At 42.0% G+C, this 14,032-nt stretch overlaps 1 protein-coding gene across 1 annotated transcript in view; it reads left to right on the forward strand.

Moving 5' to 3' along the window:
* Positions 1-542: 542 nt before the first annotated feature.
* Positions 543-14,032, forward strand: part of LOC107739129 (myosin-IIIa-like) — a 50,363-nt gene continuing 36,873 nt past the window's right edge. Inside the window, exons 1-4 of the mRNA XM_016551143.1 lie at positions 543-3,109; positions 4,634-4,699; positions 5,039-5,194; positions 13,235-13,273. Of these exons, the coding sequence (XP_016406629.1) occupies positions 543-3,109; positions 4,634-4,699; positions 5,039-5,194; positions 13,235-13,273 (2,828 nt within the window). The remainder of the gene's footprint in view (positions 3,110-4,633; positions 4,700-5,038; positions 5,195-13,234; positions 13,274-14,032) is intronic.

Consider the following 14,032-nt stretch of genomic DNA (forward strand, 5'->3'; position numbering starts at 1 on the left):
GAATTTTCAGATCCGAGTCCTTTCAAACCCTGAATGAATTAATAAAAATTAATTCCCTAAAATTAAGTAATCAAGACATTACACCAGGAAAACCATTTTATTACCCATTTAGCCTGCAGTGGGGCATGTTGTCACTCCATTTGAGATGAGTTGTAAAAATGGAAACTGACTGTTTATAGGCATGGATTGAAGAAGAATACATCTAGCCACAGGAGGTCACAAGCCAGTGTACCTTTTGTGCCGGTCCCAAGCCCAGATAAATAGAGAGGGTTGTGTCAGGAAGGGCATCCGACGTAAAACTTTTGCCAAATTCATTATGCGAATCACGAACATGACTTCCATACCGGATCGGTCGGGGCCCGGGTTAACAACGACCGCCATCGGTGCCGTTGTCCGACAGGGCACTGGTGGAAATTAGACTACTGTTGGTCGAAGAAGGAGAGGAGGAAGGTGTAAAAGGAGGAAGGCGTGTCCGTAGGCAGAGAGAGAAGATGAAAAGCAGGAGTTTAGGACTGAAAGTAGGGACTCTGAATGTTGGTACGATGACAGGTAAAGGCAGGGAGCTGGTAGATATGATGCAGAGGAGGAAAGTCGACATTCTGTGTGTCCAGGAGACCAGGTGGAAAGGGAGCAAGGCTAGAAGCATTGGAGCAGGGTTTAAACTGTTTTATCATGGTGTGGACAGGAAGAGAAATGGAGTAGGAGTAATCCTGAAGGAGGAGTTTGTGAAGAATGTTCTGGAGGTAAAGAGAGTGTCAGATAGGTTGATGAGTCTGAAGCTGGAAATTGAAGGTGTGATGTTGAATGTTGTTAGTGCTTATGCTCCACAAGTAGGTTGTGAGCAAGAGGAGAAAGACAGATTCTGGAGCGAGCTTGAGGAAGTGATGCAGAGTGTTCCCAGAGGTGAGAGAGTGGTGATAGGGGCAGACTTTAATGGACATGTTGGTGAAGGGAATAGTGGGGATGAGGAAGTGATGGGGAGGTTTGGTCTTCAGGAAAGGAACCCAGAAGGACAGAGGTTGGTAGACTTTGCTAAAAGTATGGAGATGGCTGTGGTGAACACGTACTTTCAGAAGAGGCAGGAACACAGGGTGACATATAAGAGTGGTGGCAGGAGCACACAGATGGATTATATCTTATGTAGACGCTGTAATCTGATGGAGATTGGCGATTGCAAAGTAGTGGTAGGAGAGAGTGTAGCTAGACAGCATATGATGGTGGTGTGTAAGATGACTCTGGTGGTGAGGAAGATGAAGAGAGCAAAGGCAGAGCAGAAGACAAAGTGGTGGAAGTTGGAAAAGGAAGAGTGTTGTGTGGTTTTCAGGGAGGAGTTGAGACAAGTTTTAGGTGGTCAGGAGGTGCTTCCAGATGACTGGACTACTATAGCCAAAGTGATCAGGGAGACAGGTAGGAAGGTGCTAGGTGTGTCATCTGGAAGGAGGAAAGAAGACAAGGAGACTTGGTGGTGGAATGAGGAAGTTCAGGAGAGTATCCAGAGGAAGAGGTTAGCTAGGAAGAAGTGGGACAGTGAGAGGACGGAGGAAAGTAGACAGGAATATAGGGAGATGCAGCGTGAGGTTAAGGAGGTTAAGATAAAGGCCAAACAGAAAGCTTATGAGGACTTGTATGCAAGGTTAGATAGTAAGGAAGGTGAGGAAGGTGAGTATCGGTTGGCGAGGCAGAGGGATAGAGATGGAAAGGATGTGCAGCAAGTTAGAGTGATTAAAGATAGAGATGGAAATGTGTTGACAGGTGACAGGAGGGTGAGGGAAAGATGGAAGGAGTACTTTGAGGAACTGATGAATGAGGAAAATGACAGGGAGAGAAGAGTAGTAGAGGCAAATATTGTTGAGCAGGAAGTAGAAAGGATTAGCAAGGGTGAAGTGGGTGAAGTTTTGAAGAGGATGAAGAGAGGAAAGGCGGTTGGTCCTGATGACATACCAGTGGAGGTATGGGAGGTATGGAGAGAGATGGCAGTAGAGTTTTTAACTAGGTTGTTCAACGAGGTCTTAGAGAGTGAGAGGATGCCTGAGGAATGGAGGAGAAGTGCTCTGGTGCCGATTTTTAAGAACAAGGGAGATGTGCAGAGTTGTGGGAACTACAGAGGTATTAAGCTGATGAGCCATACAATGAAGTTGTGGGAAAGAGTAGTGGAAGCAAGGCTAAGGGGAGAAGTGAGCATTTGTGAGCAGCAGTATGGTTTCATACCAAGAAAGAGCACTACAGATGCGTTATTTGCGTTGAGAATGTTGATGGAGAAGTACAGAGAGGGTCGGAAAGAGCTGCATTGTGTCTTTGTAGACTTAGAGAAAGCGTATGACAGGGTGCCAAGAGAAGAGCTGTGGTATTGTATGAGGAGGTCTGGAGTGGCAGAGAAGTATGTTAGAGTGGTGCAGGATATGTATGAGAGCAGTAGGACAGTGGTAAGGTGTGCGGTAGGTGAGACAGAGGAGTTCACGGTGAAGGTGGGACTGCACCAAGGATCGGCTTTGAGCCCCTTCTTGTTTGCGGTGGTGATGGACAGGCTGACAGATGAGGTCAGACAGGAATCTCCATGGACTATGATGTTTGCGGATGACATTGTGATCTGTAGTGAGAGCAGGGAGCAGGTGGAGGAAAGGCTAGAGAGGTGGAGGTTTGCTCTGGAGAGAAGAGGAATGAAGGTTAGTCGCAGCAAGACAGAATACATGTGTGTGAATGAGAGGGATCCAAGTGGAACAGTGAGGTTACAGGGAGAAGAGATAAAGAAGGTGCAGGATTTTAAGTACTTAGGGTCAACAGTCCAGAGCAATGGGGAGTGTGGAAAAGAGGTGAAGAAGCGTGTGCAGGCAGGTTGGAATGGGTGGAGAAAAGTGTCAGGTTTGTTGTGTGATAAAAGAGTACCAGCAAGAATGAAAGGAAAGGTGTACAGGACAGTAGTGAGACCAGCGATGTTGTATGGTTTGGAGACAGTTGCACTGAGGAAAAGACAGGAGGAAGAGTTAGAGGTAGCAGAGCTGAAGATGTTGAGGTTCTCTTTGGGAGTGACGAGGATGGATAGGATCAGGAATGAGTACATCAGAGGGACAGCACATGTGACAGGTTTTGGAGACAAAGTTAGAGCGGCCAGGTTGGGATGTAGTGAAGGAAGACATGAAGGTAGTCGGTCTGAGAGAAGAGGATGCAGAAGGGGATAGGGCTAGATGGAGGCAAATGATTCGCTGTGGCGACCCCTGAAGGGAACAGCCGAAAGGAAAAGAAGAAGAAGAAGATTGAAGAAGAATACATAATATTAATAATAATATTAATATGAATAAAAAATAATAATAAAATGAAATGGTACCTAAAGTAACACACAGGCCATATTTCATAACATATATCTATTTAAAGTGTATTATGGGCTATAGTGGCTTTCCAACTAAATTTAAAAAAAGCACAAACTAAAATAATCAAACAGCAAAAACATCACATACAAAATGTCATACCATTGGCTAACATAAAGTGTAATTACTGGATTGTATAAAATAAAATAAAAAAATAATAAAAAAACAATATCCAATAATATTGTGACAACATTCCTCAACTTGAAATTTGTGAAAAATAATTGTTTGTTGTACAAAAGATGAACTACTCTTTTGTGTGCTAGCTGTCTGAAACCAACATTGATAACCACTAGAGAAAACCAAAATATTAAATTTGTATGATTCATATAGACTCAATACATTTGTCAAATTAGGAGCATGTTTTCCACCAAAATAAAACCTCTATAGTTTTTACCTTTGAAAATCAAAAAAAGTAAATAAGGCAGCTATAAATGATAAATATTGATATATTACAGTTGTTACATTAAATAATAAAATAAAATAAAATAACTTTACAATACAATAGCATTCTTGTAATATATTTCTTTGTTCAGTGCTTATAATGTAATAAAAGCAGCATCTTAATAATAATAATAATAATAATAATAATAATAATAATTATTATTATTATTCCTGTTCATTATTATTTTGGCCTTTAAACCAAAAACCTTATACACCAACTTATGGTCCAGAGAAACAAGCGCACTGCCATCTTTAAAATTCTGTCTTTGAACTTTTTTTTTTTTCCAGTAAATCTATAGCATCACTGTTGAAGTGTAATTAGCTGGTGAAGTGGATTTACTGATTGTAGAGTTAACGAAAGTTATTGTGAGCATTGTAATGTTCAAGACGGATGTCATTACAAATGTCAGTTGACTGGGACAATTTTATAATGAGCGATTCATTATTAAATTCATACAACCTTACCTTCACATTGTGGAAATAGAAACAGAAGACAGAACACAACAAGTGCAGTGCTAAAACCTGGTGGAGCTATATAATACTGAATTACAGTTCTTCCATAAGTGACAACTTGCCACAGTCTCTTTTATAGCATATGCTGGTATGCATTTTGGTATACAGACATTTTTCTTTCTGCATACTTTATATGGTCTGTGCTTGAAATGATTCATCTAAACAACAGACAATTTTAGGCAGTAATCTAATAATCTTATCAAGTGAGGAGTGCCTTTTTCCTTTGAAATAAATGGGATCAATTTGCTGTGAGCGGTTGTCTCCTCATTGCTCTCTCATACTTATCTTTGTCTATTTATCTGTTTTTCTCCATACAGAAATCCTCCACCCACCCTACACCAACCAGAGCTCTGGTCAAACGATTTTAACGATTTCATATGCAAGTGAGTAACGCAGGTTAAACGTATTTGTAATTATAAGTACAGCATTGGCAAATACAAAGTTTGCTGGTTGTTAAAAGTTTTGTTAGTTTTTCTTTTTGACACTGATTTTGTAAGTTAATTACTATCATAAAGAGCCATGCCTCAGCTTCTCATAATGCCTCGTAATACTCTAATTATCCTCCTGCTGTTTCACCAGAACATTGTTTGTAACTGAATTCATCTCAACAACCTTTAGCTTGTTTGCTTTTCCTGAATCTGGTCCTTATCAGTTGCCATTTGATGTGATATCTTGGACATTTTAGCACAAATTCTCCCATTTTTCGATTGTGCGCCCTTCAGGTGTCTGATAAAGGATTTTGAGCTCAGGCCCAATGTGTTTGACCTTCTTCAGCATGTCTTCATCAAACAGATTGTGGGCCGAGAGAAGACGCTGCAGAAGCAGCTGATGGAGCTAATCGACCTCAACCAACAAATGGGCGTTATCGAGAAAACAAGGTAGTTAGACATATCAGCTATAGTGCTTTCTGTGAGTCATACAATGTGTTCGACGTGACAAAAACAAAGTGTTTAAAGTGTCACAAGTTTTAATTTGAACTGTGTTTCTAACTTTTACAATTTAAAGGCTACTTTTTTTCACTAAAAACTTTGACAGATCTACAGATTAAAACCTTTTACACTCACATTAGATGAAACTTCCAGCCATATTAGTGACCTAGAACAAGTAAGTTAAAAAAGTACGCTTAAATGTAGTAAAACTATATTTTAAAACTGGACTTCAAATTGTACTGTAGATATGTGACCCTGGACCACAAAACGTCTCGGTTACGTATGGTAACCCTCGTTCCCTGAAGGAGGGAACGGAGACGTCACGTCGTGACCGACGGTCGGTCACTCTCGACGTCACGTCGGATGACCGACGAATTGGGATCTCGCTTAGAGAGACCAATCTACTTCAAGTGTAAACTAAACGAGCCAATGCACATTGGCATGCGATTATTGCATCCAGCTGCCGCTGATCACAGCGTGAGTATAAGTAGGCAGCAGATGCAGCGCATATTCAGGTTTTCGCTGAGGAACTGAGCCGGTGACCCAGCCGCTCAGCGGTGGTACAGAGCTGTGGCGACGGGACGTGACGTCTCCGTTCCCTCCTTCAGGGAACGAGGGTTACCATACGTAACCGAGACGTTCCCTTTCAGCCCTTTCAGTTCGACGTCACGTCGGATGACCGACGAATTGGGATCCTCACAAAGGGCCACAGGTACTGCCGGTACTGCCCTCCCGTGGAAGCTACCCGTTCTACTTGGAACAGGGACGTTACGGAAGCTCCAAAGCTCCAACCGAGGTTTTGGAAGCAAATACACATATGAACATTCCTTAGGTGCATATGGAAGATTGGAGGGATTGGAGGTCCTCTTGGAATGGCAGAAGTCTGCCGGGGAAACACGGGCTCGAGGCTATACCGTGGACTTTACACATATGGGATCCACTTAGGTCTTACATATGGAACCCAGCCTTCTACCGGTTCTCGAGGATTCAACGAGTGAAGGCCTGGCGCCGGACACTCCGCCACGTCTGGCTGCCGAGGGGACGGAGGAACTCAACAGGGTCTACTATATGGACTCTCTGGAGTGGTTTTAGCAAGCCGACCCGAAGTCGGGGCCTCTCAGTGCTTCTACCCGTTTGAGGTGAGAACACAGGAGGATACCGGCTCCACACGAAGGCTATAGAATCTAGCGAACGTGTTAGGGGTCGCCCAGCCCGCAGCTCTACAGATATCCGACAGCGAGGCGCCACGAGCCAGCGCCCAGGAGGATGCAACACTTCTAGTTGAGTGAGCTCGCAACCTGAACGGGCAGGGCACACCCTGTGCCTGATAAGCCAGGGTGATGGCATCCACTATCCAGTGGGCCCATCCTCTGCTTAGAGACGGCATTCCCCTTCTGCCGGCCTCCGTGACAGACAAAGAGCTGGTCTGAGGTCCTGAAGCTTTGCGTCCGGTCAACGTAGCCCCTTAAGGCTCGGACGGGACAGAGCAAAGCTAGGGCTGGGTCTGCCTCCTCCGAGGGCAGCGCTTGGAGGTTCACCACCTGATCCCTGAAGGGAGTAGCGGGAACCTTGGGCACATAGCCGGGCCGGGGCCTCAGGGTTACCTGGGAATCAGCCGGCCCGAACTCTAGGCACGAATCGTTGACCGAAAATGCATGCAGGTCCCCTACCCTCTTGATGGAGGCCAATGCCAGCAGGAGCAAAGTCTTCATCGAAAGAAATTTCAGCTCGACCGTCTGCAAAGGCTCAAATGGGCCCTGCTGTAGTGCCGTGAGCACTAGAGTCAGGTCCCAAGAGGGTATAGAGGGCGGCCGTGGAGGATTTAACCTTCTCGCCCCCTTAAGGAACCTGACGACCAGGTCATGCTTCCCCAGCGACCTCCCTTCTACGGGGTCGCCTATTTGGTTAGCCGCGATTGCAGCGACATAAACTTTGAGGGTGGAGGGAGACAGCCTTCGCTCCAACCCTTGCTGCAAAAAGGACAGCACGACTCTGATCGGGCATATTCGGGGGTCTTCTCGGCGAGAAGAACACCACTCAACGAACAGGTTCCACTTCAAAGCGTAGGCGTGTCTCGTAGACGGTGCTCTCGCTGAAGTGATGGTGTCAACTACCTCTTGAGGTAGGTCACTTAGAACCTCCGCGTCCCGTCCAGGGACCAGACATGAAGTTTCCAGAGGTCTGGACGCGGGTGCCAAAGGGTGCCCCGTCTCTGAGTCAGTAGATCCTTCCTCAGAGGAATCGGCCAAGGAGGGGCTGTCGCGAGGAGCATTAGTTCCGGGAACCAGGTCCGGGTAGGCCAATAAGGTGCCACCAACAGGACCTGCTCCTCGTCCTCCCTGACCTTGCACAGCAACTGTGCAAGAAGGCTCACTGGGGGAAACGCATACTTGCGAAGGCCCCGCGGCCAGCTGTGTGCCAGCGCATCCGTGCCGAGTGTTCCCTCGGTCAGGGAGAAAAACAACTGGCAGTGAGAGGTCTCCGGAGAGGCAAACAGGTCTACCTGAGCGGCTCCGAAACGTCTCCAAACCAGCTGGCCGTCTGGGGATGGAGTCGCCATTCTCCCGGAAGCTTTACCCCTCATATATTTTAGCTAAATAGCAAGGTAAATAGAGTAGTGTAACAGGTACAAAGTGTAACATATTTAGATATAAGTTTAGCATGTGCAGGATCATGATGCATCAGCCAATGCTTTATAGGAAATAAATATGCTAATTTAGTTATTATTACACAAAATGTTAAATATTAAAGGAGGGGTAAGATGACCCCTACTGGGGAAGTTGTTCCCCCACCTGAGGCAGCCTAACTTTATCAAGTGTTATTAATGTAAAATACTAAATCATATTTAAAATGTTATTTTGACAATTTAGCGAAGATGTTTGAAATGCACATCTAATTCATGGAAATATTAAATAATATTAAATAATAATAATAGCCTAATGTTAAATAATAAGCCCACTAATTACAATAAGTATTACATTTAAAAATAATAATAACACTATAACAACATGCCACTTGGGTGCTTAAGTGCCAATTCTGGTCTAATTTGATCTTTTTCCTTTAAAATAAAAACTATGATTTTATTGTGCTTCAAGAAACTTGTATTTGAACAGTTAGTAGGCGGATTAAATAAACTTGAGCGTGTTAAAATCATCCTGGCTAAAAGTGCCCATAGCTGAAGAGAAACAATAACAAGCTGAAACTCAAGTTTTTTTTTTTTTTTTACAAGCTGTGAAACCTCCGACCCTAGTGACGTAATGTAAAGAAAATGGCAGCGACCTCACCCAGTGGAAGGTAGTTTACACGTTTGTTTGCTTTGATCATTTGTTATTACACTGTAACCTGGAGCGCTCTCTTTGTTATAAAACAGCTGATTAATTTATATAGTGTTGAATTATTTTATTATTTTCATCAACAACAAAGAGAAACACGGCGTTATTATAAGCGGTCATAGACACGAATAATTTCCTAGGACAAACTCTAATCAGTTGTTTTAGTAATTCCGGTGTGATGGATCAGCTGGGGATCATGTTAACTGAGGATGTGCGCGTGCATGTGAGCCATTTTACGTCCCATTCCAGCAGATTCGTCAAAAGCGACTGCAAAGCTGTAATGAAAAGACGTTGGTACATTCTTAATGTTCTTAATAAATGTTGATGCAATTATTAAGTTGTGTTGTTTCCTCAATACCTGTTTTAATGTATGCGACACAGTTTAAGTGCCATTTTAACATGATTTCACATGGTAACATGGTTCACAAACCACGCCCACGTTATCTTGGCACATTCACTTCTATGGAAAGTGACAATCACTCAAATTAATCACTCAAATGTAGTGAGATGGCGCCGACGGTGATGGCTGCCTCCGTGGCGTGCTCCGCAGTTGTTTTTATGTTTTTGTTAGTTTGTCCTGTCTTTAGTTATATCCCTGCAATCAGTTTCACCAGAGACGAATTGCTGGACATTCGGAAGTACACACCACCCGATATTTCACCGGTTTTGATTATTCTGATGTTTTGCTGGACATTGTTGTCGGGGGAGCTGCGGCGCTGATCAAGCGCTTCAGGACGCGCAGACGGGGGAAGCGAGCCGGCGCGCTCGTGAAGCTCAGACAGCGCGGATTCAGAACGCCGTTGCCAAGCATCCATCTGGCAAATCTCCGCTCTCTACCCAACAAAACGGACGAACTTCTTCTGCTCTCCCGGACAAATAAGGATTTTTCAAACTCTGCTGCTCTGTGTTTCACGGAAACCTGGCTGAAAGACGCCATTCCGGACAGCGCGTTGAGTCTGCCGGGCTTTCAGCTGTTTAGAGCAGATCGCGACGCAGAATCAACGGGGAAATCGCGCGGCGGCGGGACATGCTTTTACATCAATGAGAGGTGGTGTACAGATGTAACTGTGTTAAAGAAGATGTGCTGTTCAGATCTAGAAGTGCTCTTCATTAACTGTAAGCCTTTCTACTCGCCGCGGGAGTTTTGTTCGTTCATTCTCGTAAGTGTGTACATTCCTCCGCAAGCACACGTGAGCTCCGCTTTACAGAAACTCGCTGATCAGATCACAGACACAGAACAACAACACCCGGACTCTGTTTTAATCATTCTCGGGGACTTTAATAAAGCAAATCTCTCCCGTGAACTGCCAAAATACAGACAGCACATCACATGTCCCACCAGAGACAGTAATATATTGGATCACTGTTACACCACAATAAAGAATGCATATCACTCTGTTCCACGGGCAGCTTTGGGGCTCTCTGATCACTGTTTGGTTCATCTTATACCGACCTACAGGCAGAAACTGAAATCAGCTAAACCTGTATTAAGGACTGTAAAAAGATGGACTAATGAAGCAGAGCAGGATTTACAAGCTTGTTTTGACCTCACTGATTGGAGTGTTTTTGAAGCTGCTGCCACCGATCTGGACGAGCTCACAGAGACTGTAACATCTTATATCAGTTTCTGTGAAGACATGTGCATTCCTACCAGGACTCATTTAACTTACAACAATGACAAACCATGGTTCACTGCAAAACTCAGACAGCTCCGTCAGGCCAAAGAAGCTGCTCACAGGAAGGGGGATAATGTCTTGTATAAACAGGCTAAATACACACTGGAAAAGGAGATCAGAGTGGCAAAGAGGAATTATTCGGAAAAAATAAGGACTCAGTTCACTTCCAGCGACTCGGCATCAGTGTGGAAAAGTCTAAAAGAAATCACCAATTATAAGACACCATCCCCCAGCACTGTGGTGAATCAACAACTGGCAGACGATCTGAATGAGTTCTACTGCAGGTTTGAAAAAACCCCCCACACCCGCCCTGAACACCTCTCCACACCACCATTCACACCTCCAGCAACCCCCCTCTCCCCCACACCTGCAATTCAGATCAGTGAAGACGAGGTGCGCCAGGTCTTCCGGAAGCAGAAAAGGAAAAAAGCACCAGGACTGTGTTACACCAGTCTGTCTGAAATCCTGTGCTGACCAGCTGGCCCCCATCTTCACACAGATCTTCAACAGATCACTGGAGCTGTGCGAAGTCCCTTCATGCTTCAAACGCTCCACCATCATCCCCGTCCCAAAGAAACCCAAAATTACTGGACTTAATGACTACAGACCTGTGGCTCTAACGTCTGTGGTCATGAAGTCTTTTGAAAAACTGGTGCTGGCCCACCTGAAGGACATCACTGGAGCCTTGCTGGATCCTCTTCAGTTTGCCTACAGAGCAAACAGGTCTGTGGACGATGCAGTAAACATGGGACTGCATTATGTTCTGCAACATCTAGACAGACCAGGGACTTATGTGAGGATCCTGTTCGCGGACTTCAGCTCGGCTTTTAACACTATCATCCCAAACCTCCTCCTGCCCAAACTAACTCAACTGAAGTCCTTAGTAATGCATATTACTAATCAAAAATTAAGTTTTGATATATTTACAGTAGGACATTTACAAAATATCTTCGTGGAACATGATCTTTACTTAATATCCTAATGATTTTTGGCATAAAAGAAAAATCGGTAATTTTGACCCATACAATGTTTTTTTGGCTATTGCTACAAATATACCCCAGCGATTTAAGACTGGTTTTGTGCTCCAGGGTCACATATATTAATGAAATAAAAGGCCACTTAAGTGTGCCTAAATAGAGTACACTTTCATGACTATGTTAGTACTTAAGTGCATTTTTTAATAATGTCAGATTAAACATTTTACTTTAAAGTTAATTAACAATAACTCATTGTTTTAATCATCTTTTTTGTGTGCTGTAAAGACATATAATTAACTAGCTGATTATCATTTTAACTATAGTGCGTTATTCAATCATACATTTAAAGTTAATATATTTTAATTGTACTATAAATCACAACTTCATTATTACAAATGTGTAATTAAAAAGTTCATTGCAAAAGTTATTTTTATTTTAATTTCAGTTAGTCATTATTCTAAACATTACATTCAGTTAATAATTAATTATGTTATTTTAAAATATATTAATTCTGTAATGAATACTTTTTTTAAAAGTATGATAAAGTGTACTTGTTTTTCACAAGAAATGACTGGATGAACTCCAGTCATTTATACAATGAGATTGTATAAAGAGAAACAGTCCATTCACGCAAAGAGAGGAAACCTTAACACTTGATGTGGTAGCTGTTGTTCTGCTAAAAAAAAAACTGATGCATTCTTATGTAGAATTCATCAAAATGCTCAGTATGATGGCAGAATATTTGAAAGTCCCATCTTGCATTTAAAATAGATTGTTTGTTTACTCTAAAACATGCTTGAGCCTTAGTTGGACCAACCTGTAAAATACAGTGCCCCTCCACTAATATTGGCACCCTTGGTAAATATGAGCAAAGGCGGCTATGAAAATAAATCTGCATTGTTTATCCTTTTGATCTTTCATTAAAGGGGTCATATGATGCGATTTCATTTTTTCCTTTCTCTTTAGAGTGTTACAAGCTCTTGGTGCATAAAGAAGATCTGTAAAGTTGCAAAGACTAAAGTCTCAAATCCAAAGAGATATTCTTTATAAAAGTTAAGAGTTAGCCACACCTACCTAAAACGGCTCGTTCGAACACGCCCCCACATATCTACCTCACTATGTGGGAAGATTTGACAAAATTCTAACCTATCATTGGAGTAAAACAATTGAAAATGGGGAGAAAATCTCATGATGAAATAAATGTTTTCTCCAATGCATGTTGGCCACAATTATTGGCACCCCTAGAAATTATTATGAGTAAAATGTCTCTGAAGTATATTCCCATTCATATTTACATTTTTATTACACCAGGGTGACTAGGAACATGAAATTGTTCAGCCATGATGACTTCCTGTTCCACAGGATTTTAAATATGAGTTAGATAAAAGCCAAATTCACCTAATCATCCATCAAAGAAAATACCTAAATCATTGAAAATCCCCATTTCCACCATCAGGGCAATAATTAAGAGATTCTAATCAACTAAAGATGTTAGAAATCCGCCTGGAATATGACGTGTGTCTATATCGTCCTAATGCACTCATTTTTTATTTTTTTATTTTTTACAGCCGCCGTTGCGCATATTTACCAAGAGTGCCAATATTAGTGGAGGGCACTGTATATATGTCCCATTTTCTGTGCCATCTGTGCTTAATAAGCAAAGTTTATGATACCCTTGTCAGATTTGATTTCTATTTTATTGAAACATAATGTCGACAAATTATACTTAAAAATTAAACTATTATTGACTTGACATGCCGTGTCCATCTAGAGCATGTTTAAACAGACACCAATTTATAAATAACTCAAAACTCAAGAATGAGTCCTCTGTAATCAGTCTTGAAAGCCAGAGATACATCAGAATTACTTACATTTTTAAAACTTATATGAACACGTTCATAAAAATATAAGGATCTCTGTTGACTGCAGTGCTAGCCATTATAGCGGCACCATCACAAACCCTGCTATGCTTCTAAGATATTAACTTTATTTTTATCATTTAAGCCATCTTGGAATATCTGAAAGGAGAGACAGTGATTCCAGGTATGAGATATTGACTGTCAGTCACATGGGTTAGATCGAATCTACTTCCTGTGGATTTAGCAGTAGCAGCTTCCTGTCTCTGATCATATGTCGTGGCGACTTCCCTTGCAGCTTTCCCAAAAGTGTTGATTGTGTACCCAATGGTGTGTTTTTGTGATTCACAGAATGTGTTGTTAGGCAGCTCATTTGTGCAGCTTTAGTGTATAATACCAATATCATTGAGAATATGTGCTCATATGTTGTGCTTTTCTTGGCTCTGTAATGAATAATCTTAAGAGTGCTTAGGATGTAGGGTTTATTCAAGAGTTACTCTTTTAACCCTCTGGTGCTCCTCATTTGGGAGTCACACTTGTGATCTTCACGGTCAAAAGTGACCGGACACTTAAAATTAAACTTTTTTCCCCCCTTTTGTATTTTGAGATAATTTCATGATGCTAATGAATATTTATGCACTAATTATGATAAATTTTTTACCATTGAAAATAATAATAATAAAAAATAATGTATTTTTATATTACTTTTCAATTAATGCAGTATTGCCTTTAAAATCCAATTTTTGAAGCCAGATTAGTGCCATCTGGTGGGAGTAAAATGAGAAAAACATCTGCAATTCCATGGTTTAGCCCATAGATTCCTGTATAGCTCTATATACTGTATAAGGCCTATAAATTCTCTAATTGTTTTTAGAAATAAATACTTAATTTTATTAAGTTGTGGGTTTAGATATATATTTAGACATTCTCAAAGACAACTTTTTGT

The sequence above is a fragment of the Sinocyclocheilus rhinocerous genome, unplaced genomic scaffold, assembly GCF_001515625.1.
Source record: "Sinocyclocheilus rhinocerous isolate Xijiao unplaced genomic scaffold, SAMN03320098_v1.1 scaffold914, whole genome shotgun sequence".
NCBI lineage: Eukaryota > Metazoa > Chordata > Actinopteri > Cypriniformes > Cyprinidae > Sinocyclocheilus > Sinocyclocheilus rhinocerous.